The sequence below is a fragment of the Natrix helvetica genome (assembly GCF_964273705.1).
Source record: "Natrix helvetica genome assembly, chromosome: 3".
NCBI lineage: Eukaryota > Metazoa > Chordata > Lepidosauria > Squamata > Natricidae > Natrix > Natrix helvetica.
Window position 1 is genome coordinate 60077738 of NC_138549.1, and position 25277 is coordinate 60103014.

The following is a 25277-nucleotide window of genomic DNA, read 5'->3' on the forward strand; positions in this document are numbered from 1 at the left end:
TAATCCAACCTGCATAGTTCTGTTATTAACACACATTATTGAAATATATTCATAAAATATTATTTTGCTCTATTTTCCCTTATCCGTCTCTTACCCCTCATCCGAAACTTTAATTTTATTTTCTTTTTAGTTTTTCTCCCATATTTGCCCCTTTGGTCTATTATTCCCTCTATTTGACTATGCAATCTAACTTTTCCTCCCAACTCTACCCTTTCCACTGTGTAATTCCAGAACTATCCATTCCACCTCCTTTCTCTTTTCCCCAGTTCTCTTCCTGTTTCTCCCATTCCCTTTTTAAGTCTTTAACATTATTTCCCTCCTTTTTTAGTTCTTTAATCACTATTCGTTTTGGCAACATCTCCTCATTATTATCTTCTTGCTGATTTCTCTCTGCTTTCTCCTCTGTTTCTTTTGGTAGCTCCATTTTTTCTTCCTTGTCCTGATCATTGTCCATTATTCTTTGTATTAAATTTCCCAATTTTTGGTCTATATGATCAAATATTTTCTCAATGCTTTGAAAAAGCTCCATTCTGTTTAGGTTCTCCTCACTTGTGTTGCGTCTGTGTTTAGTCAATCTCTTCTTTAGTCCACTGTCCAGAGTTCATTAATTCAAAAAGCCAAATTTACCAGGAGGTTATCCACGCCTCTTCAAATTACTTTATATGTTCAATAATATTCAGTGATGTTCAGGGGCTCTTAACTGAAGTCCTTAATTAATAATCAAATCTCTAGTGGTCTTAGAATAGGTCTGTGTCCAACAGATATTTCCAGTCTTTTTGAAGTTATTTCCAAGCTCGCTTCTGTCTGCTTCAGTCTCTGCGATATTGTTAACAATTCCAATTTCAATTATTTTTAAATTATAAATCCAATAATTGAGCAATGTTTGTAAAGAGAAATTTGGGACTTTAATTCCAGCATTTTAAAATGCTCTCAATACCATGTCTTTTAGCTTTGAGGAACCAAGTTTCTATTTATTATTTAAAGAGCATTTTTTTTCCTTCTTCAATTCTCTGGCATTTTTCCTATGTGCCCATTTGCAGCTTCAACAAATAGCTTTGAATATGCTTCCCAATTGGGTTTATGGGGTCAACTTCCAATAAAAAATATTTTCTCACCCAGATCACGCTCCATTCATTTTCTCCACTCCAGCACACTCTTGGGTATTCAGGCTGTCTCTGGCTTCATGGCGGCCATTTTGGCTGCCGCTGCTCCTCTTCTTCAGATGAGAAAGCTGATAGGCAGTATTCCAGGAGGCAAATCCAACCGCCAATCAGCTGCTCATGCTAAATCAGGCTGTGCTGAAGCTGACCAGGCTGTTTGCTGTAAGGAGGCTAATTGCTGGGAGGCAGAGGTCGATTTTTTTTCTTGCTTTCCTCCCCAAAAGCTAGGTGCGTTTTATAGTTTGGAGCATCTTATAATACGAAAAAAATGATACTTCTCATAAGGAAATTTGGGTAGGTTTGTTCTTTATTACTTCTTGTCATTAATGGGAGAGTATATTTATCTGAGGTAAGTGTTATAATATGAAATTAAAGCCTGCATGACAGGATGGGTCGGGTCACGGTCAAAGGAAGGAAACAGTGATTTATTTTTATGTTTTCTCAAATTTGGCTTATTTCTTCCAAGGAGAAAATAAGATTCCTTCTCCAGCTTTCCATTACACGTACCTTTGCTCTTCTGCTCACGCCTCTTAGTGGATAGGGGAAAAAGAAGAGCTCCTTATTTGGGTGTGCGTGTGAGAGAGAGGGTGGGTGGCTGGGTTCTCAATGGAAAACATGGTTGAAATGTTTTGGGAAGGACAAGTTCTCAAAATGGCTTATTGGAACCAAATTGGTTCAGTTTCTATAATACAGCCTCAAAATTACAGGGAATTGATTTCAGTTAAAAAAGGAATTAGATTGTGCTTTTCTTGGGCCATGTTTCTGAAGCTACCATTTTAGGTGCAAATAACTACTGAGTTCCTTGCCTAGATGTGGCTTGGGTTGATAAGGGGCAATGTGATTCTTTGTGTCTATCATATTGGTTTACCTCCCCTGCTATTTTCATGCAAGATCTTTAAATTTCATCCTCTCCAAATTAAGAGTTTTTAATGATATGTATTAAATTGAAATTGTCTAAGCAAATATCTATAGAAAGATTAAATATATTATATTATTGCAGAACTTAAGATTGCCAAGTAGCTTCATCAAAAATAAGCAGCTTTTTAAATAAGTGAAACAACATATACCTTCTGTATGTTAAATTTATATTTCAAATTCATTTTTTTCTAAACTAAGCACTATTTCTATATACTCAGTATTGTTCCTGCAGACCAAGAAGTAGAGTTCAAGGAGCTGTCTCAAGAAATTCAAGAACTACAGCATAAACTTAACCAAGAATATCGGCAAAAAACAGTATGTGTTCTTACTACAGTTCATGTGATATCCACCAGCTATGCTGTGTAGCTATCCATTACATAACAGTTTAAGAGAACTTGTAGTAAAATATATACAGATAGACCCTGACTAATAACAAGTTGCTTAGTAACTTGGAAATAATGATGGACCTACCAGGGGCTACTTTGGACCCAGATTTGAAGCTACGATGATTGCAACCCCCCTCCCTGACTGCATTGATAGTCATTTGCAGCAATTATGGTCATGTGATTGCATTTTACAATTACCAAAACTGGGCATTTACTTCCGGTTTTCAACAAAACTGTGCCCCTAGTGAACAATTGGTTTGCTTAATGACTACAGTGTTTGCTTAATGACTTCAAAAAAGGGTAAATCTTGGTGGTCATATGACTGACCCATTTTATGACCATGATGGGCAGGCTTCATTACAGTCACGACCACCTCTACTGTGACCTGCTACATTTTTAGAATATTACATCAATGATTTAGGATTTAGAAAACATCCACATTTGTTGCGATTGTATGTTCCCATTCTTATAATTATACTTTGTACCAGAGATGTCTGACTTACTGTGAATAACAGTAAATAACACTGTTATTTCTTCCTTATTTCCTAGTAAACTATTATAAACAGCTTCTGAGGAGCTTGATTGGATTGGCTATTCTCCTTTGTATGGCTCATATGTTTATAATAGTTGGCTCATGTCTCATTGTAAAATAAAATCCTTAGCTTTGGTTTGTTGAACAAACTATAGAATCTATAGAATATAATCTTACTAGAAATGTTTCATATGGAAGAAAAAAAAACTGCATCATTAAAATTGAAGGTACTCTAAGGTGAAATGAAAAGTAGAAGACTCTCTTTAAACATCATGAAAATATCTAGATCCTTTTCAATTGGGATTCATTAATGGAACAAATACAGAATTATTTGCTCTGGTAGATGACCTTCATGAGAGCTAGATGTGGGGAGTCTCTTGCTCTTTGTAGATCCATTAGCAGCTTTTGATAACATTAAGCATGGTATAATTCTGGTTCACATTCAGGAGTTGGGAGTGAGGTTTATCTCTTATTTCAGGGGATTGTCCATATGATTATTGGGAGGGAGTCTTAAATGAATGGGAACACCACTGCAGGATCCATTGATTCACATATCCATTGATAAGGATATGTATATCTCACATTAAGCTATTGGGATAAATTATCTGTCAGTTCAGGTGAAGTGTTATCAGTATACAGTTGATACTTAGCTATGTATTGCTTACCAGAGTCAAGCCAAGGTGCCATAGAAATCTTGGATGGGAAGAAACAAGCTCAGATTAAATCCTACCGTGAAATAGCCTATGGGTGTCAGTAAGCATTGAATCTATACTATTGGTTCCAGTAGTTATTCCTAATTATCGTTAGCCACCCAGAATCATTCACCTGAGGCAGTGATGTAATTTGAGAACAAACATTGAAGAGGTGGTCGTGGCTTGGCTCCTGGATTCTCAGCTCCTGCTCAGGAAGCAGGTGGAAACCATGGTCAGAAGAGCTTTTTTCCAGCTTTTGTCTGTGTATTGCTTACTGCTTTACCTGTACTAGGGTGCCATGGCCACAGTAACTCATGTCCTGATCACAACCAGATGGGGCTCCTGCAATGTGCTTTTGGGTGGGGCTGCCTTTGGATACATGGAAGGTACAGCTATTACAAAATGTGGTGGCAAGATTGGAACAGCCTTGACAATGAAGAATAAAAACTATACTAAAATTGTGGATTGGTTGCCAATAAGCATCTAGACCTCATTTAATGTAATGGTCATTATCTTTAAAGCTATATATGGTGTAGCACCATGACATATTACACAACACTTTGGCAGGGTTGAAACTATCCATTCATTTGAGTCATCTAGATTTCCCAAGCTCATGGCAGCCACATTTTCTGAAACTGTCTTCCCACACCATATCTTGTTAATATTCTGTAAGTAAGCCAAGCCTATATTGTTTTAGTAACCATTGGCCCCAAGATCCTTTATGTTTAATGTTTGGATTTTATAATTCAATATTTTTATTTTGTGCATTGCTATTTGTCACTTAAAATCATCTGGGGTTGGGACAAATTATAAGAATTGCAAATAAATGTTCTTAATTGTCATGCAATTTTTTGTAGAATGTTTTGCAAGAAATGATCCATCAAAAAAGAATGGAAATTGCAGAAAAAAATCAAAATTTAGTAAGTAGAATTCAAGCAAAGATCAATAAATTTAAGAATCTAATTTCAAAAACTGATAAAAATATATGCTTATCCTTAATTGTTTGCATACTGTATAATGTGAGATTCTTTGAAATATTTTTCATATATTTCTATATTTTAGAATCATACGGCTGGAAGGGACTTTGGAGGTCTTCTAGTTCAACCCCTTGCCCAGGAGGAGACTTTATGTCATATCAGATAAATGGTTGTCCAATCTTCTTGAAGACCTCCAGTGATGGTGCACCCAAAATTCTGAGAGGCAAACTGTTCCATTGATTAATTGTTCTCACTGTTGAGAAATTTCTCCCTAGTTCCAGTTTGCATCGCTCTTTAATGATCTTACACTCATTCCTTCTTGTCCTGTCCTCCAGTGATTTGGAGAATAAGCCAACCCCTCTTTTTTTGTGACAGCCCCTCAAGCACTGGAAGACAGCTATCATGTCATCCCTAATCCTTCTCCATAGCGCTGCTTGGAGAGTCCAAGGATGGGTTAACACAGCCTGTTTGCCCATGGACTGAGTAGATTTTTCCCCTCTGGCCACGCCTCCTTTGCCTCTTCTGGCTCAGTTTTAAAAACTCAGTCTGCCCGGTAGGACGAGTTTGGGGAACACTCAGCTTTGAGCAAATAGGCTGGGTTCTCCAATAGTAATTTTAGAGTATTTTATGTGTTGATTTTTAGTTGTTGTTAGGATTTTTCCCCAGGTTTTATTATTTTGACTTTTTATTTTCCTTTTTTCTATTTTTTACCAAGAAGAGGATTTACTAAAGTAAGGCTGAGGCAGCGATCGGTTCCACAGCTGCTTAGTCGCAGCTGGGGGAACAAGCGAGGCCGCTCGTCCGGCGTCTGCTGGCGAGCGCAGGGAAGGACGGCAATCCCCGTGTTTCCCTGGTCGTTTTGGGGGAGAGGCTTTTAAAAAAGCCCTTGCTTCTCCAAACGGCATCTTTTGCCGATCGGGAGAGCGGCGGCCATTTTGAAAAGCGCTGCTTTGGCGCGCTTTTCGGCTGCAGCCAATAGGAAGCGCCTGGCCCTTAAGTGAGGCTTTTGGCGCGCAGAAGAACCGGCGGCCATTTTTTTGGAGACTTTTTTACTGTCCGGAAGCAGCAGCAAGCAGCAGAGCCTCTCCGCCTCAAGCAGACAGCCGCAGAGGATTGCGAGGGCTTGCCTGGGTCTCCAGCAAGCCTGAAGTTCCCCAGCCAACTAAGGGGAAGCGGCAAGGAGTGTCCTGGTGCCTGATCCAGCCTCCCAACTGAATCTGCAGACGCTTCTGGAGCCGTCGGGCCAGCGTCCACTGCCCTTCCCACAGCAGCGACCTCTTCGACTCAAGATCAACCAGGGATGGCTGATGAAGGTTTGGAGCGAAGGGAGGAGCTGGCAGGGCCATCTGCAAAGCGCAGTAGGCCAGATCCCTCAGGCAAAGGGAGAAAGGGAAACAAGGGCGCTGGGGGTAAAGCTTCCCACTCTTCAGCTGGGAGCAAGGCCCCCAAAATTCAAGGGGACAAGGGGCAGGACTCCCTAAAGGACAAGTCTGCTAGGCCCCAGGTTCCCTCTGCACCCTTACCAAGTGAGGCTGGGTCAGTTCCTTCCCCACCCATCCAGAGGGAGATAGAGCAGGGGGAGGAGATGGGGGATAGATCCCCATCCTTCTGTGATAGGGATTCCATGTCAGGATCCCCTGCAGCCTCTCTGGGTTATCCAGTTTCTCCTAGCTCTTCAGTCAGGGAGGATATCCCCTCCTTTCAATGCTGTTTTCATGCAGAGGATCAGAGAGATCCTCCTAGGAGTGCCAGGGGACAGGCCTATGCCCAATCCAGGCCTGTAGAGGACAAGGGCCCAGCTATGTCAGCAGAGATGAGGGATCTCATCACGCAGGCTATTTCCCAGGGTGTGGTAGAAGCCATGAGACTACAGGAAGGCAGGGGTGGCAAGGCCTCTAGGCCTACTCGCCCCCTGGGGGAAAAGAGGACCAGAGTACTCGATTCCCCGGGCACTTCTATCACCACAGAGGTGTCTACGTGGGAGGAGGAGACTGCTGAGGACTTTGCTCTCTCGGAGGATGAGGATATGCCTCCAGACAAGCCCTCCTTCACTGGTCTCTTTAAGCCATCCTTATTCAAGTCCATCTTACACAAGGCCAGAGCCTCTACTGAGCTTGGTGCCAAACCTAAGGACAAGGAAGTCCCCTCTACTTCCCAGGACCTCATGGCAGGGCTGTTCAGCGAAACAACCCCTGACCCAGAACTGATACCAGTCCCTGACATGTTCATGGAGGTTATCCAGCGCCAATGGGCACAGCCAGGTACCCTGGCCAACCCCAGTGGTGCAGACAAATCATTGTATCCCTTAGAACCTAGGCTGGAGGATGTATTGAAGCCTCCAGAAGTGGATGCCCCTGTGGTCTCTCTGACCTCTAATTCTAATCTCCCGGCCGAGTTATTAGAAGGGTTAAAGGCAGAGGATAAGAGGGCAGAAAAGGCTTGTCTCAAAACGCACCAGGCGGCTGCCTGGGCGATCAAAACCTCCACTTCTGCCTCGTTCTTTACGAGGGCATCCCTATTATGGCTGCGCCAACTCAGATCTCAGCCCCCATCTGAAGCATCTCGTTGGCGACATGATCTTAACAAGATCATTACGGCTGTGGAATATGCCTCTGATGCATCCCTGCATGCAGCGAAATTCGCCTCCAGGGCACTAGCGTCCAACATCACTTCTCGCCGCCTGCTTTGGCTTCGGCACTGGCAGGCGGACATGAAGGCTAAGTGGAAGCTGGCTTCAGCTCCATTCAAGGGAGAGAACCTCTTTGGGGATTCCCTAGAGAAATTCCTAATTGAGACAAAGGATAAGAGGAAGGTCCTTCCTTCCACCTTCAGGAAGCATGACAGGAAAGGTCAGGGCTCGTTCAGGAAACAGGCCTTTCGGGCACAGGAAGGTGCCCAGGCCTCCTCCTCTTCATATTCCTCCCAAAGACAGTTTAACCAGTCCTCTGACAGGTCCCAGGAACGAAACAACTTTTCTTCCAGGGGCAGACAATCCAATCAGGGGTCCTTTCGGAAGCCCTTTCGTGGGGGATCCCACAACCGTCAGTTTAGACGTGGGAAGTGACCGTCTGGGGTCTCCTCCCATCGGGGGCCGCCTGCAATTCTATGCAGACCGTTGGGAGGAAACAACCTCGGACAAGTGGGTCTTAAATACCATCAGGAGGGGTCTAACCTTGGAGTTTCTATCCTCTCCTCCGCGGACCTTTGTTCGCTGCCCACTATCCAAGAACCCTGTAAAGAGGGCTCTCATGCAGGCAGAGATAGATCATCTTCTGCAGATCAACGCAATAGAGGCAGTTCCTCCAGAACAGGAAGGGAGGGGGTTCTATTCCATTCTCTTCCTGGTCCCCAAAAATTCAGGGGGGTGGAGGGCCATTTTAGATCTGAAGCGCCTGAACAGACATCTGGCCTACAAGCGCTTCAAAATGCAGTCTCTCCAGTCGATCCTAAGCTGCACGCGACAAGGGGATCTGCTCACCTCCATCGATCTCAAGGAGGCGTACCTGCATGTGCCCATCCATCCTGCACACAGGAAGTTCCTGCGCTTGTGTTACAACGGAAAACACTTCCAATACAGGGCGCTTCCGTTCGGACTTTCTTCTGCACCCAGAACGTTCACGAAGCTTCTTGCAGCTGTGGCGGCCCACCTGCGCAAGCTTCCAGTCCGCCTGGAGTGCTATCTGGACGACATCATCATCCACTCAAGGACTCAGCAGCAAGCGGTGAGAGATGTAAACGTCACAGTTCACACCTTACAGGACCACGGTTTTTCCGTAAACATGGAAAAAAGCAACCTGACTCCTGCCACACGCATACAACACCTGGGCGCCATGATAGACTCGGTATCTTGCCAGGTGTCCCTGTCTCCGGAAAGAATCCGCAACCTCAGGAGCAGGATCCGGTCGTGTCGCAGGAACAGGTCCTGGCAGGTGGTGCAGCTATCCCAACTGTTAGGGATCATGATTTCTTGCCTCAACATAGTTCCCTGGGCACGTCTTCATGCAAGGGAACTGCAATGGTTCTTACTTCCAATGCAAAGAGCAAAGACCAGCAACTCCACCAGGAAAGTTCGCATCCCACCAAGAGTGACTCGGTCTCTGAGTTGGTGGCAGTCTCGAGCAGTGGAGAAGGGCTGCCTATTCAGAGAACCCGACAGGATCGTGGTAACGACCGACGCCAGTCTCTACGGTTGGGGGGCGCATTGCCAAGGTCAGCTGGCGCAAGGCAGGTGGTCCAGCGCGGAGGCAGCCCGGAGCATCAATTGGCTAGAACTCAGGGCAGCCCGGCTTGTGCTGAAGAGATTTGCAGAACAGCTGAAGGGGCTCCACGTTCTGCTACTGACCGACAATGTGGCCACAAAGGCTCACGTGAACCGACAAGGAGGGACCCACTCCAAAAGACTCATGTCAGAGGCGGAGGCCATAGGACGATGGGCAGAGATCCACTTAGCGTCGCTGAGGGCGGATCACATCTCCGGAACCAGCAATGTGAGTGCGGATTGGTTGAGCCGTCAGACCATCGACAACTCGGAGTGGCAACTTCATCCGGACCTGTTCGCACAGGTGGTAAGGAGGTTTGGTCTCCCACAGGTCGACCTGTTTGCCTCGGCGGCAAACACACAGCTCCAGAGGTTCTTCTCCCGCTACAAGTCAGCACAAGCGGAGGGGACGGATGCCCTGAGGTCCAACTGGCCTCCAGGGCTTCTTTACGCGTTTCCACCCCTCCCTCTGATCCCGCAGGTGATCTACAAGCTGCTGAAGGAGGGGGCGGAGCTCATTCTGGTGGCTCCACATTGGCCCAGGAGATCCTGGTTCGCGGACCTAGTCGATCTGTCTGTGGAGCAACCGTGGAGAATTCCTCCAGACCAGGTATCCTTGCGTCAAGGGGCCATCAACCATCCAGAGCCCCAATGGTTGCAGTTAGCCGTCTGGCACTTGAGGGGCAGCTCCTAAAGGACCAGAGCCTCTCAGACAACGTCATTAAAACCATCCAAGCTTCCAGACGTCCGGCCACTACTCGCATTTATGACGCGACTTGGGCTGCCTTTTCTTCCTGGTGCAGCAAACGGGACATTGACAGTGTGGAAGCGTCCATCCCTCAGTTATTGGACTTCCTACAAGAGGGCTTGGACAAAGGACTGGCACCAGCCACTCTCAGGCGCCAGGTGGCTGCATTATCCACCATCTTAGTCAGACACCAACCTCAATCCCTGAGTCACCATCCTCAGGTCAAGAGCTTCTTGAAGGGGGCCTACAACATCCGACCCCAGGTGGTGCACAGGTACCCGACCTGGAACCTACCCTTTGTCCTGCAGGCATTGACAGCGGCTCCCTTCGAACCTTTGAGGAAGGTATCTCTTCGACATCTGACTCTTAAGACTGCCTTCCTCATAGCCATTACTTCAGCCAGAAGAGTATCTGAGATTGCGGCCTTCTCGGCCAAGGAAGAGCTGTGCATCATCCACCCAGACAGGGTCATCCTACGGTTAGACCCCGCCTTCATGCCGAAGGTGAATTCTCATTTTCACAGGTCTCAGGAGGTTATCCTCCCGAACTTCTGTCCCAGCCCTCAACACTCCAAGGAGCGCAGGTGGCACAAATTGGACGTACGAAGGGCAGTCCGCGTTTACCTGAAACGGACTAAGGACATCAGGCACTCCGAGGCCTTCTTTGTGTCTTTCCAACCAGGCTCGCTGGGTCGCAAGGTGTCATCTTCAACCATAGGTCGGTGGCTGCGAGCTTGCATTAAGATGACATATGACCTTCAGGGCAAGCCGGTTCCACCTCGTGTAACGGCACATTCCACCAGAAGTGCGGCCACGACCGCGGCCTGGGCGACTCAAGCATCTATTTTGGACATTTGCAGGGCAGCCACGTGGGCGTCTCCCACGGCTTTCATTAGAAACTACAAGATCGATTCCTTTGCCTCTGCCGAAGCCTCCTTTGGCCGTAGAGTATTACAGAAGGTTATTGAGGCTCCGGACAATGTCTCTTCTTCCCGCCCTGGGACACAATAGCTTGGGCATGTCCCATCCTTGGACTCTCCAAGCAGCGCTATGGAGAATGACCGTTGTCTTACCTGAACGGTCGTTCTCATGGCGCTGCGGAGAGTACAAGACCCACCCAGGGTGATTGTTTAGCTCCGAGATTGTATCTTTGCACAGGTGTGAGCTGAGAACGTCTTCGTCGGACAAGACCTCGTTTTTAAAACTGAGCCAGAAGAGGCAAAGGAGGCGTGGCCAGAGGGGAAAAATCTACTCAGTCCATGGGCAAACAGGCTGTGTTAACCCATCCTTGTACTCTCCGCAGCGCCATGAGAACGACCGTTCAGGTAAGACAACGGTCATTCTCTTCAATAGGCTAGACATACCTTATTCCCTTAACCATTTATCATATGGTTTAGCCTCCAAAGCCTTTATCATCTGTATTGTTGTTCTCTGCATTCTTTCTAGAGTCTCAGCATCTTTTTTGTTTCATGAAGATCAGGACTGGACACAGTATTCCAAATGTGGCTTCACTAATGCAGTACAGAGTGGTACTATCACTTTTTGTAATCTTGATGCGACCCCTCTATTGATGTATGCCTGGACTGCATTGGCTTTTTCGATTGCTGCTGGCTCATACTTACTGCTGTGTGAAAAAGTCCTGCACACTTTTATTTTTAAGCTGTATTTACATGTTTAATCAACTTTTCACTCATAGAAACCATGCAAAATTAGTACTTTGATGAAAATGTTTGTAGTTGGATTGAGATGCATTATTTTCATTAATATAACCAAAGTCTTTTTAAGATTTTGAGTGAGTTTATGTGCTAAAACAAACACAATTTGAATTTTTGAGAATGTTAGGATCGAAAATAGCCAATCAGCAGCGAGCTTTGGCTGACCAATCAAAATGCCCAGAGGCTAAATCTATGAGCCAATCAATGTTGTCATATTCTCTGACTATAAATAGGCATGAAAAGCATCGAGAAATTTAATTTAGCTCTGGCTGTGGGCAAGGATGTAGGCCTTTGCTTTCACCAGTACTGAGCAGCAGCATCGCATCATTGTGCTTCATGAAGAGGGTTACTGCTGTACAGAAATAGCCAAGAGAGTGAAATGCCATCGCACCACAGTGAGCAGAGTGGTTGAAAAATACCAAATAACTGGTTCAGTTGATGACAGCCTCTGCTTTGGAAGACCAAGAAAGTCAACAAAACAGCAAGATCGGGCTCTGCAACACATTTCAATGGCTGACAGGAAGCTCACCTCAGATTACAAGAATTTGGGGTGAAACATGGGATGCAAAAGTGTGCACAAGCATAGTGCGTCACAAACTGCTTACCAGAGGGCTCAAAGGCTGCAGGGCTCGAAGTAAACCTTTGCTCACAGATGCTCACCACTCTCGTTGACCTGCGTGGGCCAAGAAGTATGCCAAGTGGACCAACGAACAGTGGGCCAAGGTCATTTTCAGTGACATGAGCAATTTCTACTTGACTGGGAATCAGTGCAATAAGTATGTCAGAAGATTTCCAGCTGAAGAATTTAGGCCGTACTGCCTGAATCTATCTGTGAAGCATAAATTGCACGTGATGATCTGGGGCTGTATCACTGCTTCTGATATTGGTCGGTTACAAATTGTGCAGGGAATCATGAATTCCAAGCAGTATGTTGAAGTCCTGGAAAAGACTATGCTTCCTTCAGCTCAGCAACTTGAAGGGAAGGACTTTTACTTCCAGGATGACGATGCTTCTTGGTTCTTAGAAATCGCTGAGCCATTTGTCAGGGCACGTAAGGTGCTGCCCTGTCAGCTGGCCAGTGCGCATGCGCGCGCTGGCCAGCTAAGTTCACCCTTTTTTAAAGCCATTTTTTGCCCTCCCCAGGCTCCAGAGGCTTTATAGGAGTCTGGGGAGGGCGAAAAGAGCCCCCCCTCCCGGCCCTAAAAAACCGGCCCTAAGGGCAAACTGGAAGTTCAGGAACGGACTTCCAGTTTGCTCGAATGGTCGTTTTGAACGCTCCGAAGGCTTCAGGGAAGCCTCCTGAAGGTCCCTGAAGCCTCCGGAGGGGGCGGGGGGGCTGGTTTCGCCCTCCCCAGGCTTCTATAAAGCCTCTGGAGCCTGGGGAGGGCCCAATAAGCATGCAAAAATGGGGGGTCGTGCCTGTAGTCCGTGCATGCGCACTGGGAGGGTCGCACATTGCATTATGGGTGTGGCACACCCGCACACGACCCCCCCTGTGCTCACCCCACTTATGGCACGTGAGCCAAAAAAGGTTCGCCATCGCTGTTCTAAATCATGCTATGTGTGCAACCCCAGCAGCATGCATGTGCAACCCCCCCTGCATGCATGTGCCCGCGACCCCCCCCCGCTTTTGGCAGACCTTTTTTTGCCCTCCCCATGCTCCAGAGGCTTTCTAGGAGTCTGAGGAGGGCAAAAAAAGCTGCCACCGCCTCCCCCCCCGAAGGCCCTCCAGAGGCTTCAAGAGCTTCCCTGAAGCCTCCGGAGGGAAAAAAATGGCCTCAAAAGAAGACTGAAGTCAGCTGACCAGCACACGCATGCACGCTGGAGCTGACGGCAACGTTCACATGCCCTAACAAATGGCTCTGCGTGCCACCTGTGGCACACATGCCATAGGTTCGCCATCACGGTCCTAGATATTGCAACAGCAGAATTTTGAAGCTGCAAAATTCTCAGGGATCACTACACGACGGCAAAACCAGAACAATATATCCTGACTCTTTGGTGCCATCTAATGATCACTGGAGAGGAATCATGTTCTTTCAACCTCTATCCCAGTATTGAAAGAAACGGGTTGCTTTATTTTCCTTTTCAGCAGCCTGATGCTGGGTGGCTGCCAAAAAAAGCTATTTGCATTCTATCAGACTGACTGACTGATCCTAGGAACCACATCCATCCAAAATGTAAATTGAATTTATCATAATTACTCTTTAGTATACATAACAGAAAAAATAATCATGAACAGAATCGAACTCATACTCTTCATCAATCAACAAATCTTCCTTTAACCCTTGAAGAAAGAAAACTTGTGGCAAACACATCAAACAATTACAGACAAAATGTACCATTGACATCATCATAGAATATTGCAACTGAACTAACAGGTTACCTAATCCAATTCTTTGTTCAAATTCACTACTAGCATCTGTAATACATGTCCATCCAACCTCTCTATAAACACTTATGTTCACAAGAGATGAAATCCTGGGTGTACAAAGGGGGCAAGCATTGACATATCATGATATGGAGATAACCATTCTGAAGCAGATCCCTAAGAAGATTAGAGAAAAAAGAAGAAATTATTCGCAATTAGCGAATAAATTATACCAGAAAGGGGTGTGGTTTAGATGGTTGATGCCTGAAGGTATGCTGATATTCTGGGAGGAGACAAGAATCAGAATTAATTCACCCATAGAGGCGCAGGCCTTTATGGAAAAAAATAAAACACTCCTAGAGAAACCACCAGACACTACAACGGACACGCAGGACACGGGAGGGGCCAGAGCTCTGCCAGTGGAGGGAGATGGGGCAATAGCAAGAAGACTCAGATCACAGAAATAAATATGAAAATCATATTATTATAAATTGACCGAAAGTGAAAATGGAATTATATTTGGATTTTATATTGTAATGTTTAATTTGATTGAATTTAATAATAGAACTAATATGCTGATTATAATCAATTATATACTAATGCATTATATATAAATGTACGCTATGGGTATGGAGGGAGGGGGGCCTCACACACTTTGCAACTGCCAAAATTTGTATACCTGTCCATTTACCCTTTTCCCTATAAATTTTGAAAAACCAATAAAAATTTTATTACAAAAAAAAAAAAAAAAAAATAAGCAGTGCACAAGAGCACAAACGCAGTGCATGCATGTAAGTTTGGAGGCCAACTTCAGTAGAATCTTATGCATTTGGGAATGTGTGATGCAATCTAAGTCTCTTAACAAAAAGATACAAGAAACTGCAGTAATTCAGTATAAAAGGATAAATAAGTGTAATTGATTTGGCAACAACACTCCAGCTTTAAATCTATAGAGAAATATTAGCAAAATATTTAAGTATAAAACTAATTTAAAGAAAATGCAATCTTAAATCTGGTCAAATGGAGAACCTTATATTTAAGAATGCCTTGCTATCTATTTTATGCATGCTTTTTTGTGTATTTCCTATGGGGAAATTAACAGTCCTTCAATTTATTGCAGGATAATTTATTGATTATCATGCAATGACTATATTTTGAGCTCTTATTCCTTCTCTCCAAAATGTATACACAAACACTGAAAATTTAGCTGCTTAAGATTTATTTGAAAATCAAATGATTCTAAACTACTGAAAGCATTAGGATTTTAAAAAATTGTATTCTCAATTAACAGAATGATCTGAAAATGGCAGTTTGTTATCTAAAACAAGAACAAGAGCAACTGAAGTCCAGGATTACAGAGTCTCCAGAGAAACTCACTAATTGCAGGGAACGGATGAAGCAGACACAGCAGAAGATTAAAAAAGACAAGGTGAAGCTTAATATTTTTGTTTTCTTTTATAATTTATCATAGCAATTACAATTGATAACAAAATCAATATTTGTCAGATTTGCCATCCATAGCTTCAGCTTCTATGGATTCCTAAAATCAAGTTAAATTCATAAGAATATACATTTTTCTAACTTAATGCAGTTGATTGTATCTTACATATTTGTAATAATGAAAGCCAATGAAAAGGTATCATTAGTGCAAAATTTGACAACTGTCTCAACTTTGTTCTGGCTTTTCTGTGTCTACAGTAATATTTAAATATATGTCCTCACAGTCACTCAGCTGTACTTCAGGATTAGTATTGGTCTCCGAAGTGGGGTGTGGGAAGAGTCACAGCTGGGTATTAACACGGCCCATTTGCCTGGAGACTGAGGTACATCTGAGGACACGCCGAATCCACGCAATAGCCAAGAGACCGAAGGGTCATCGAGAGAGGAGGTAGAGAGAGACAACGAATAGTGAGTAAACGCAAGGAGCAGAGGAGCGGCTGCTCCAGGCTCCCAGGGGGCTCAATCTGGGCAAGGGACCCTCCCGGGGGGACAACCCTGCAACGAGGGGGAGATCTATCCTCAGGAAGTGTTCTGCCAAATCCTCCCGGAAAGAGGGTTCCAGGCAGGAGGTTCACTTAACCAGGGCGGCTGGTAGGAGGGCCAAGAATAGCATCAGCCCTTCGCCAGCCAGATCATGTTCTCCTCGCAGGCACTCTCCCCTGGCTGAGGATCCTGGCTCCCCGGTCTCCCCACGTGGCTCCCTAGAGAGGGAAGCCCTTTATCTCCTCCCTTATCACCCTCCCATTCCTCAGTGGCATGGGGAGACCCATTTGGCCGCAGGGCAGCTAGTTTCCCCAGGCAGCGCTTGGCCCCTCAATCATCAGATACTAGAGCTGCATTGGAGCCTCCCAACCTTTCTCCGGCCTACCCAGAGCTTTCAGAGAGTTTCCAGAACGTTATTGCTAGAGCCATTGCAGAAGGAATTGCCTCAGGCATGCAGCACCAATTTCAGGGATCTAAGCATGTCTTCTCATGGGGCTCCACGAAGTCAGGCAGTCTAGCCTGAGCCTACAGTTTCCAGAGAGCACAGATCTTCCTCTTCCTCCACTGCTAGTGAAGGTTCGGAGTCGGAAGGGGAGGAGCAGAAAGATTTTGGATTATCGGAGGACAAGGATTCCCAAACTCCAAAGACCCCGACCATCACGGGCCTATTCCCTCCTGCCCTGTTCAGCTCTCCTGCTGCGCAAGGCCAGGGCCACAGCGGACCTGGACAGCACACCAGACCCGAACCAGACCTCCACTACTCCCAGCACTAATGGGGGGAATAAGAAGGGACCTTTCCACAGGCCCCAGGTTGAAAAGGAGGAGATTCCTACCCCAGACCTCTTCCTGGAGGTGCTCAAGTCTCAATTGTCTAAGCCTGGTACCCTCTGCACCTCAGGGAGCAATGATCGCAGGTTCTACAATCTCAATGCTTATTTCATCCAAGCTTCACAGATTCCCTCCATGGATGCTCCAGTGGCTGCTCTGGCTTCTTCTGCTGTTGTGACAGGGGATATCTCCAACTGCCTGAAGGCAGAGGACAGGAGGGTGGAGCTGGTCATAAATAAGACATTCCAGGCCATGACATGGACGATCAGGGCAGCGGCCGCAGCCTCTTTCTTTAACAGGTTCATCCTGCTATGGCTGGAGCATGTCCGAGACAGAACTCCAGCGTCAGATGTGAGACTACTGCAGGACATTACGAAATTGATGGCGGCCACCCAATTCTTGGTGGATGCCACACTGGACGCGGTAAAGGCTTTGTCTTCCTCAGTGGCATCCAGACATCTGCTGTGGCTATGCCACTGGCAAGCTGAGTCCCGGGTGAAGTGGCATATGGCAGAGGCAGAGTATACAGGGGGCAAACTATTTGATCCTTCCCTGGATCCCATCCTTGTCAAAGACAATAACAAGGGGGAGGTCTTCCTGTCTACGTCCAAGCATTCAGACCACCCGCCTTACGCCAGGAGGCCCTCCTATCGACTCCCTGAGCAGGATTTCCAGCAGCAGAGGTACTCTGCCCCCAGGTATCCCAGACGGGGACAGGCAATTTTCCAGGGACAGATATAGGTTCCAACAGACCGGGTAAGCAGCCCTTTCGAGGGGGGGCGACTGTCCCTTCCACAGAACAGTGATTCGGGACCGGATCACCCAATTGGCGGCCGGCTTTCCTTGTTTGCAGGCCGCATGGGTACTCCAGACATCTAGGTTTGGGCTATGGTTGGAGTTCCGCTCCCACCCACCCCCGAATAGATTCTGGATCTTTCCCTCCTCCAAGAACCCGGTCAAGCGATCCCTCATGCGCAAGGCCATCCGGCATCTGCTGGATATTAATGCAGTGGAGCCAGTTCTGGAGGGGGAGTAAGAAGCAGGATTTTATTCCAACCTGTTCCTTGTTCCTAAGAGCTAAAGGGGGTGGAGAGCTATCCTGGATCTCAAGCTGTTAAATTCCAGGCTTATCTACTGTAAATTTAAGATGGCATCCCTCAAGTCTATCCTCGAGGGGATCAGACAGGGGGATTTCCTAGCCTCGATTGATCTCATGGAGGTGTACCTCTACATCATGATCACCGTAGGTTCCTTAGGTTCTCGTATGGGGGCTCTCATTACCAATACAGGGCCCTCCCCTTCGGGTTGGCCTCAGCCTCCAGGACCTTCACCAAGGTATTAGTCGTGGCTGCAGCCCAACTTTGTGCCATCCTGGTTTGAGTACATTGTTACCTGGATGACATCCTCATACTAGCCACCTCGGCAGCCCGAGCCGAGGGGGATTCCTGTGTCACAATTAATACTTTGTGGTCCCTGGGCTTCTCGGTCAATCTCGAGAAAAGCCATCTAGTCCCCACCACTAGACTCCAACATTTGGGGACCATTATTGACTCAGTGGAGTGTGAGGTCTTCCTCTTACAGGAGCGTAGGGACAGTATTGTGGAATTGATTTGAGAGATTCGCAGGGTTCGATCTGTTCCCATAGCTCTTCTTCCCAGGCTTCTTGGCAAGTTCATCTCCTGCATCGGGATATTGCCCTGGGCTTGACTCCACGCCAGAGAGCTGCAGTGGTTCCTGCTCCCACACCAGAGGAACAGGACGAGCGATGCAAGCTTCAAGGTTGTTGTGACCGTCCAGGTGCTTCTATCCCTCCGCTGGTGGATGTCCCCGGCACTGGCCAAGGGTTCCCTGTTCAGGGAACCAGACAGGCTGGTCCTAACGACAGACGCAAGCCTGTTCGGTTGGGGGGCACACCTGCTGTCCCAGAGCGATCCACCTAGCTCTTCGACGGTTCAAGATGACGGTCACCGGAAGACACATTCTGGTGCTGATGGACAACGTGGCAGCCAAGGCTCACGTGAACAAGCAGGGAGGCACTCACTCTGTGGCGCTTCGCGACGAGGCAGTGCGACTGGGGAACTGGGCGGAACGGAACCTCCTGTCAATTTGGGCAGAACATATCTCCGGGGTGGAGAATCAGCAGGTGGACTGGCTCAGCAGAGAGACAGTAGACCACGGAGAGTGGCAACTTCACCCCAGCATCTTCGAGCAGGTCTGCCAGAGGTTCAGCCGACCGACAGTGGATCTCTTCGCCTCCCCGTCGAATGCCCAGCTTCCGAGGTTAATCTCACGGTTCCCACTATAAACTACTATAGTTTATAAACTTTTTATACTATACTACTATAGTATAAAGCCTACTATAAACTTTTGCCCCCCTTCCCCTCCTCCCCGGGGTTCTGAGGAAGCTAGTGTTAGAGAGGGCAGAGATCATCCTAGTGGCCCCTTACTGGCCCTGGTTCGCAGACCTAGTGGAGATGTCGATTGTTGTGTAATGCCTCAGGCATTACACAACAGTGATGTCTGTTGCCAAGATCTCTTACATTCTGACTCCTAGGCTCTTTTCTTTCTTTCTTTTTTTGCTTGAGCAAAATGCTTAAGCACCAGAATGCCACACTACTGTTTCACCAAATTTTAAAAATCGAGCAACAGTGTAATTTTGCTCTTCTTTCTAGTGAATGGTTGAGATTTGTTGTTTTTAATCTCTCTAGTATTTGTGGAGCATAATAATGCTTTTTTATAATGGTATAAAAAGATAGGTACAGTATATAGATATATAGATATTCCTTTTAGCTCAGAAATACCCTTAGGTCCTTGCCTTCATCAGTCGTTAGTTTCACCCTGATGGGCACCAATAGAGCCTAATATAGTGCCAACTAGTTTGCCCACTTTTGATCAGCAGCAAATTTACAGCTGATTTAATAACAAAATTTATAAGTCAAACAACTAAGGGAGATATAATGCTCATACTGAACAGTTTGCACACAAGATCTGGGAGAAATACAGAATAGATGAAGTCTTTCCTTGAAGCCAGGGTACAGCCAATTCCAGTTAAAGTAGAAAATGAGTCCAGAGTTGTAGCTGTAAAAGTCAAGGATAGAACTAGAAGGTGGGATGCCAGTGATAGGTATCTCTGGGAAAAACAGGCACTAACTTAGAAGAAAGTTGTTATATCATGGAGAAAAATAATGACCTGCCCTGGAGGCAGACATGTATCTTGCAAAGCACAGAAATGTTAATGAACCTCTATAGAGAAAAACTCAAAAAATGTTTTGGGTTTTATTCTTGATATTTATCCTAACCAAATTGGAAAAAAGGGATTATAAAGTATTGTTTGAGATGCAAAATGTTATTTGGTATCTGAAAATTTATTATATCAAAAATAAGATAACCTGTAACATGGTAGAAAATTTTATATGTCAAAATAAAAGATTGAAGAAAGGAATTTGGATTTGGAACACAAGACTGATTAGAGTTAGACAGTTTCATGTGGTTATAGGTATATTATGAATGTTGCAACTCCATCCATACCAATCTCCTCAATTCTGATTTCTTTTATTATAAAGCAAGAAGTAATTGAGAAGTATGAATCTTATAGAGACTTGGTAGAGATGTTTCCATCGTGTCAACAGGAGGTCCAATTTTACAGAAAGAAAATGCAAACACAAGGAGCAAATATGGATAAACTATCAAATGTATTGGCCCAGGTTTGTCTATTCAAATATAATATCATTTATTGAACTTGCTGATAAAATATTTCGAGATACTCATTCTTAGTAGAACATAGTCTGAAATAAATTGTGGATTCAGCGCAGCATTAGCAGAGGACTCATAAAGGAAATAGGACATTTTTTGCTTCCTTGTTTCAAAGTAAGCACGTACATGAACACACACATACACAGGGAAATGCATATTCTTGGCTGAAGTTTGCAGTGTTCCTCTTCAAATTAGAGGGAAGTAATGGAAACCCATTACCTACTCCCATTGTTCCCAATTTATATTAAATCTGAACTGGAAAAAAAACATAGCCCTGCGGGAAATGAGTTGGCAGACAAAATCATATTTAAGATACATTGAGGCAGAGTAAGATTTTGCCTGAGATCCCCAGTTTTACTAGCAGCAACTCATCCAGACAAACTCTTAGCAAGGTAATAGATACTGTTCCACAATGCATGAATTTTCATATTGCATATTTATTGCTCATTTACCAATCTGTTATGAGCAGAATAGCACATTTCTTTAAGAACCCATAATAGAACAACTCTAAAAAACATTTGAAAAGTAGTCTTTATAACCTTGGGGAAACAATAATTAATATCTATATGTATACTCTAATTGTTTTTTCTTTGCAAAAATACTATGTCAATATTACACCTCTTCCAAAAGTTTTTTTTCAAAAATAAATTTGCTTACTAAATGTGGATGCTAAGATGTTGCATTTGTTTAGCTTGATAGCATTTGAAGTGATATTTTCGCTGATTAATGACATGTCTGTTACTTGCATTCTAAAACACTTGTTTTTCAGATCAGAACGTTAGAGGACCAGATTGAGAATAGCAAAAGTGGATTCAAGAATGCTAAGACGGAAGAAATGTCATTGAAGAGAATAGTCACAGTTAAACATGAAAAACTTGCTGCTGTTGAAATCAAACTTAAAAACATATATGAGAATACTGAGCTGCAGAAACAGGCGATAACTGAGTATGAATACTGGCATTTAGATTGTTGTTTAATTCTGCTTATTCTGCCAGCACCATTAATGCAATGCAGAATTAGTAATTTGAAGAAAAGGCATTAAATATATTGCTTTCTGGTAAATAGGTATATTCTTGAAGACACAACTGTCAGTAAAGTTTGAACTTCATGCTGCTTTTCTCTCCTTTAGCTCCCTGACAAAAGTAACAGTGGAATAATTTCATGACGACAACTTCAGTAAAAACTATTTGCTATTCCTGAATCATTCATAATTTCACTGTCATTTTTCTCATTATCAAAGACTTCAAGGTCTGTTGGGAAATTGGGATTTGGATCCCAAAGGAATGCAAGCAAATGGGAAATTATGCTTGATCCTCTATTGTCATCAATAGAAACACATAACAATATTTACAACAGAAGGTAGTGCTGTATTCAGATAACATTCCTAAGAGACAGAGGTGGGTTTCTGCCAGTTCGCCCAGGATCGGGCGAATCGGTAGTGGCGGCAGCGGGAGGCTCTGCCCACCCACCCGGATGCTTTTGCGCGAGCTTCCATGGGCAAACCGTAAAATAAATTGAAACCCACCACTGCTAAGAGACTAAATTGCCACTAAAGTAGTGCAGTTCCTTTATTGCCACCTGATATTTCAAGGAATTGATCTGTAAGTTATACAGAAATATTCAACACCATTCTCTTTTTTCTTCATCCCACTAAACAGAGTGAAGTAGAAGGAACTGTACCATTTTCCAGTCCTTTCTGCTTTTGAGAATTATGGCTCGATGTTTCCCAAATCGGTATCCCAAATTACATAGAAGTAATGAAACTTAGTAGAAAGGCCTTCAGCCATTAAGCAACAAACCATAACATCCCCGCTTTTTAAGTTTTATGATCCACTTTTTTCTGCATAAAAAGATTAGTTAAATTTTAATTTGTGGATGGTGTTTCTAAATAGTAAAAATATTTTCTAGATGCTGCAATAAATTTCAAGAGAAGAGAGGAGCTGTCTGTGAAAAACTGACAGCAACAGACACAGAAATCATGCAACTCAAAGGTGCCATTCAACAGCTCAGTGACAATGTTGGGAAAGAGAAGGTGAAAGAGAAGGTGAGTGAGTGCAGCAGACACTCCTGCTGATATGGCTTTTGTTAATGTTCCTCCAGGCATGATGTTATCCAACTGCTAATGTTATCTGCAGAGCGAAAGCTCTTATGTATAGGACTGTATATTCATTGGCTTCGCTCCCAGCAGACATTGAGACTGAGCGTGCCAGATACAATACAATGCAATACAATAGCAGAGTTGGAAGGGACCCTGGAGGTCTTCTAGTCCAACCCCCTGCCTAGGCAGGAAACCCTATACCGTTCCTGACAAATGGCTATCCAACATCTTCTTAAAGACTTCCAGTGTTGGGGCATTCACAATATCTGGAGGCAAGCTGTTCCATTGATTTATTGTTCTATCAGGAAATTTCTCCTCAGTTCTAAGTTGCTTCTCTCCTTGATTAGTTTCCACCCATTGCTTCTTGTTCTACCCTCAGGTGCTTTGGAGAATAGTTTGACTCCTCCCTTTTCTTTGTGGCAACCCTTGAGATATTGGAACACTGTTATCATGTCTCCCCTAGTCCTTCTTTCTATTAAACTAGACATACCCAGTTCCTGCATATGTTCTTCATATGTGTTAGTCTCCAGTCCCTAATCATCTTTGTTGCTCTTCTCTGCACTCTTTCTAGAGTCTCCACATCTTTTCTACATCGTGGTGACCAAAACTGAACGCAGTATTCCAAGTGTGGCCTTGCCAAGGCATTATAAAGTGGTATTAACACTTCATGTGATCTTGATTCTATCCCTCTGTTTATGCAGCCTAGAACTGTGTTGGCTTTTTTGGCAGCTGCTGCACGCTGCTGGCTCATATTTAAATGGTTGTCCACTAGGACACCAAGATCCCTTTCACAGTTACTAGTGTTGAGCAAGGTACCACCTATACTGTACATGTGCATTTCGTTTTTGTTGCCTAAATGTAGAACCTTACTCTTTTCACCATTGAATTTCATTTTATTAGATAGTGCCCAATGTTCAAGTTTGTCACGATCCTTCGGTATCTTAAGCCTATCTTCTGGAGTGTTGGCTATTCCTGCCAGCTTGGTGTCATCTGCAAATTTGATGAGTTCCCCATTTATTCCCTCATCCAAATCATTGATGAAGATGTTGAAGAGTATTGGGTCCAAAACAGAGCCTTGGGGTACTCCACTGCATATTTCCCTCCATGAAGATGCAGTTCCATTGAGGACTACATGTTGAGTGCAGTTGGTCAGCCAGTTACAAATCCATCTGGTGGTGATGCTGTCCAACCCACATTTATCTAGTAGTAGGTTATGGTCTACCTTGTCAAATGCCTTACTGAAGTCCAAGTAAACTATATCAACGGCATTCCTCTGGTCCACTAATTTTGTCACATTATCAAATAATGCAATAAGATTAGTCTGGCATGATCTGTTTTTGACAAACCCATGTTGGCGTTTGGCTATTACTTTGTTTGCTTCTAGGTGTTCGTTAATTCATTGCATGATTATCTTTTTCAGAATTTTTCCTGGTATTGAGGTCAGGCTGATAGGTCTAGTTTTCTGGATCTGTTTTTTTCCCCTTTTTTGAAGATGGGAACCACATCAGCTCTTTTCCAGTCCTCTGGAAAGCTCCGGGGACAGCTTATTCCAAAGGGAAGGCACTCCCACAGAGAAGGCTCTCCCCCTGGGGGTCACCAGCCGACACTGTCTGGCCGACGGCACCCTGAAGAGGCCAACTCTGTGGGATTGTACAGGATGGTGGGAGGCTACTGGTGGCACTAGGTGGTCTCTCAGGTACCCTGGGCCTAAGCCATGGAGCGCTTTAAAGGTCATTATTAATACCTTGAATTGCACCCGGAAAACAACCGGCAACCAGTGCAGGCTGCCTAAAAGGGGTGTAACATGGGAGTACCTAGGTACCCCCATGATAACCCGCACGGCCGCATTTTGGACCAGCTGAATCCTCTGGGTGCTCTTCAAGGGCAGCCCCAGGTAGAGAGTGTTGCAGTAGTCCAGGCGAGAAAGGACGAGGGCATGAGTGACTATGCACAGAGCATCCCGATCCAGGAAGGGGCGCAACTGATGTACCAGGCGAACCTGGTAAAAGGCCCCCCTGGTCACGGTCGTCAGGTGTTCTTCTAAACTAAGCCGCCTATTCAGGAGGACTCCCAGATTGCGGGCCCTCTCTGAGGGGGCTAAAATTTCTCCCCCTATCATCAAAGATGGGACAAGATGCACAAATTGGGATGATGGAAACCACAGCCACTCAGTCTTGGAGGGATTGAGTTTGAGCCTGTTCCTCCCCATCCAGATCCGCACAGCCTCCAGGCATCAGGACATCACATCGAGGGCATCGTTTGGGTGGTTTGGGGTAGAGATGAAAAGTTGGGTATCATCAGCATATTGATGATACTGTACCCCCAAACCACAGATGATCTCGCCCAGCGGTTTCATATATATATGTTGAACAAGAGGGGTGAGAGAACCAACCCTCAGCATATTGATGATACCGTACCCCCAAACCACAGATGATCTCGCCCAGCGGTTTCATATATATATGTTGAACAAGAGGGGTGAGAGAACCAACCCCTGGGGCACCCCACCAGTGACGCGCCTGGGGGTCGATCCCTGCCCTCCAGTCAACATGAACTGCGACCGATTCAACAGGTAGGAGGAGAACAACCGTAAAACGGTGCTCCCCACTCCCAACCCCCCGAGTCCTCGCAGTAGGATACCATGGTCGATGGTATCGAAAGCCGCCGAGAGGTCTAATAGGACCAGGACAGAGGAGCAACCCCAGGCCCGCCAGAGATCATCGACCAACGCGACCAATGCCGTCTCCATGCTGTACCCGGGCCTGAAACCCGACTGAAACGGATCCAGGTAGACAGCTTCATCCAGGTACTGGGGAAGCTGACGTGCTACCACACTCTCGACAACCTTTTCTACAAAGCGAA

General features: G+C 45.1%; 1 protein-coding gene across 2 annotated transcripts in view; it reads left to right on the forward strand.

The window, feature by feature from the left end:
* Positions 1-25277, forward strand: part of NUF2 (NUF2 component of NDC80 kinetochore complex) — a 54006-nt gene that overhangs the window by 15961 nt on the left and 12768 nt on the right. For both annotated transcript variants that reach the window (XM_081948779.1, XM_081948778.1), the window contains 6 exons: positions 2297-2393; positions 4546-4608; positions 15048-15185; positions 20131-20271; positions 21090-21265; positions 22229-22364. In XM_081948779.1, the coding sequence (XP_081804905.1) occupies positions 2297-2393; positions 4546-4608; positions 15048-15185; positions 20131-20271; positions 21090-21265; positions 22229-22364 (751 nt within the window). The remainder of the gene's footprint in view (positions 1-2296; positions 2394-4545; positions 4609-15047; positions 15186-20130; positions 20272-21089; positions 21266-22228; positions 22365-25277) is intronic.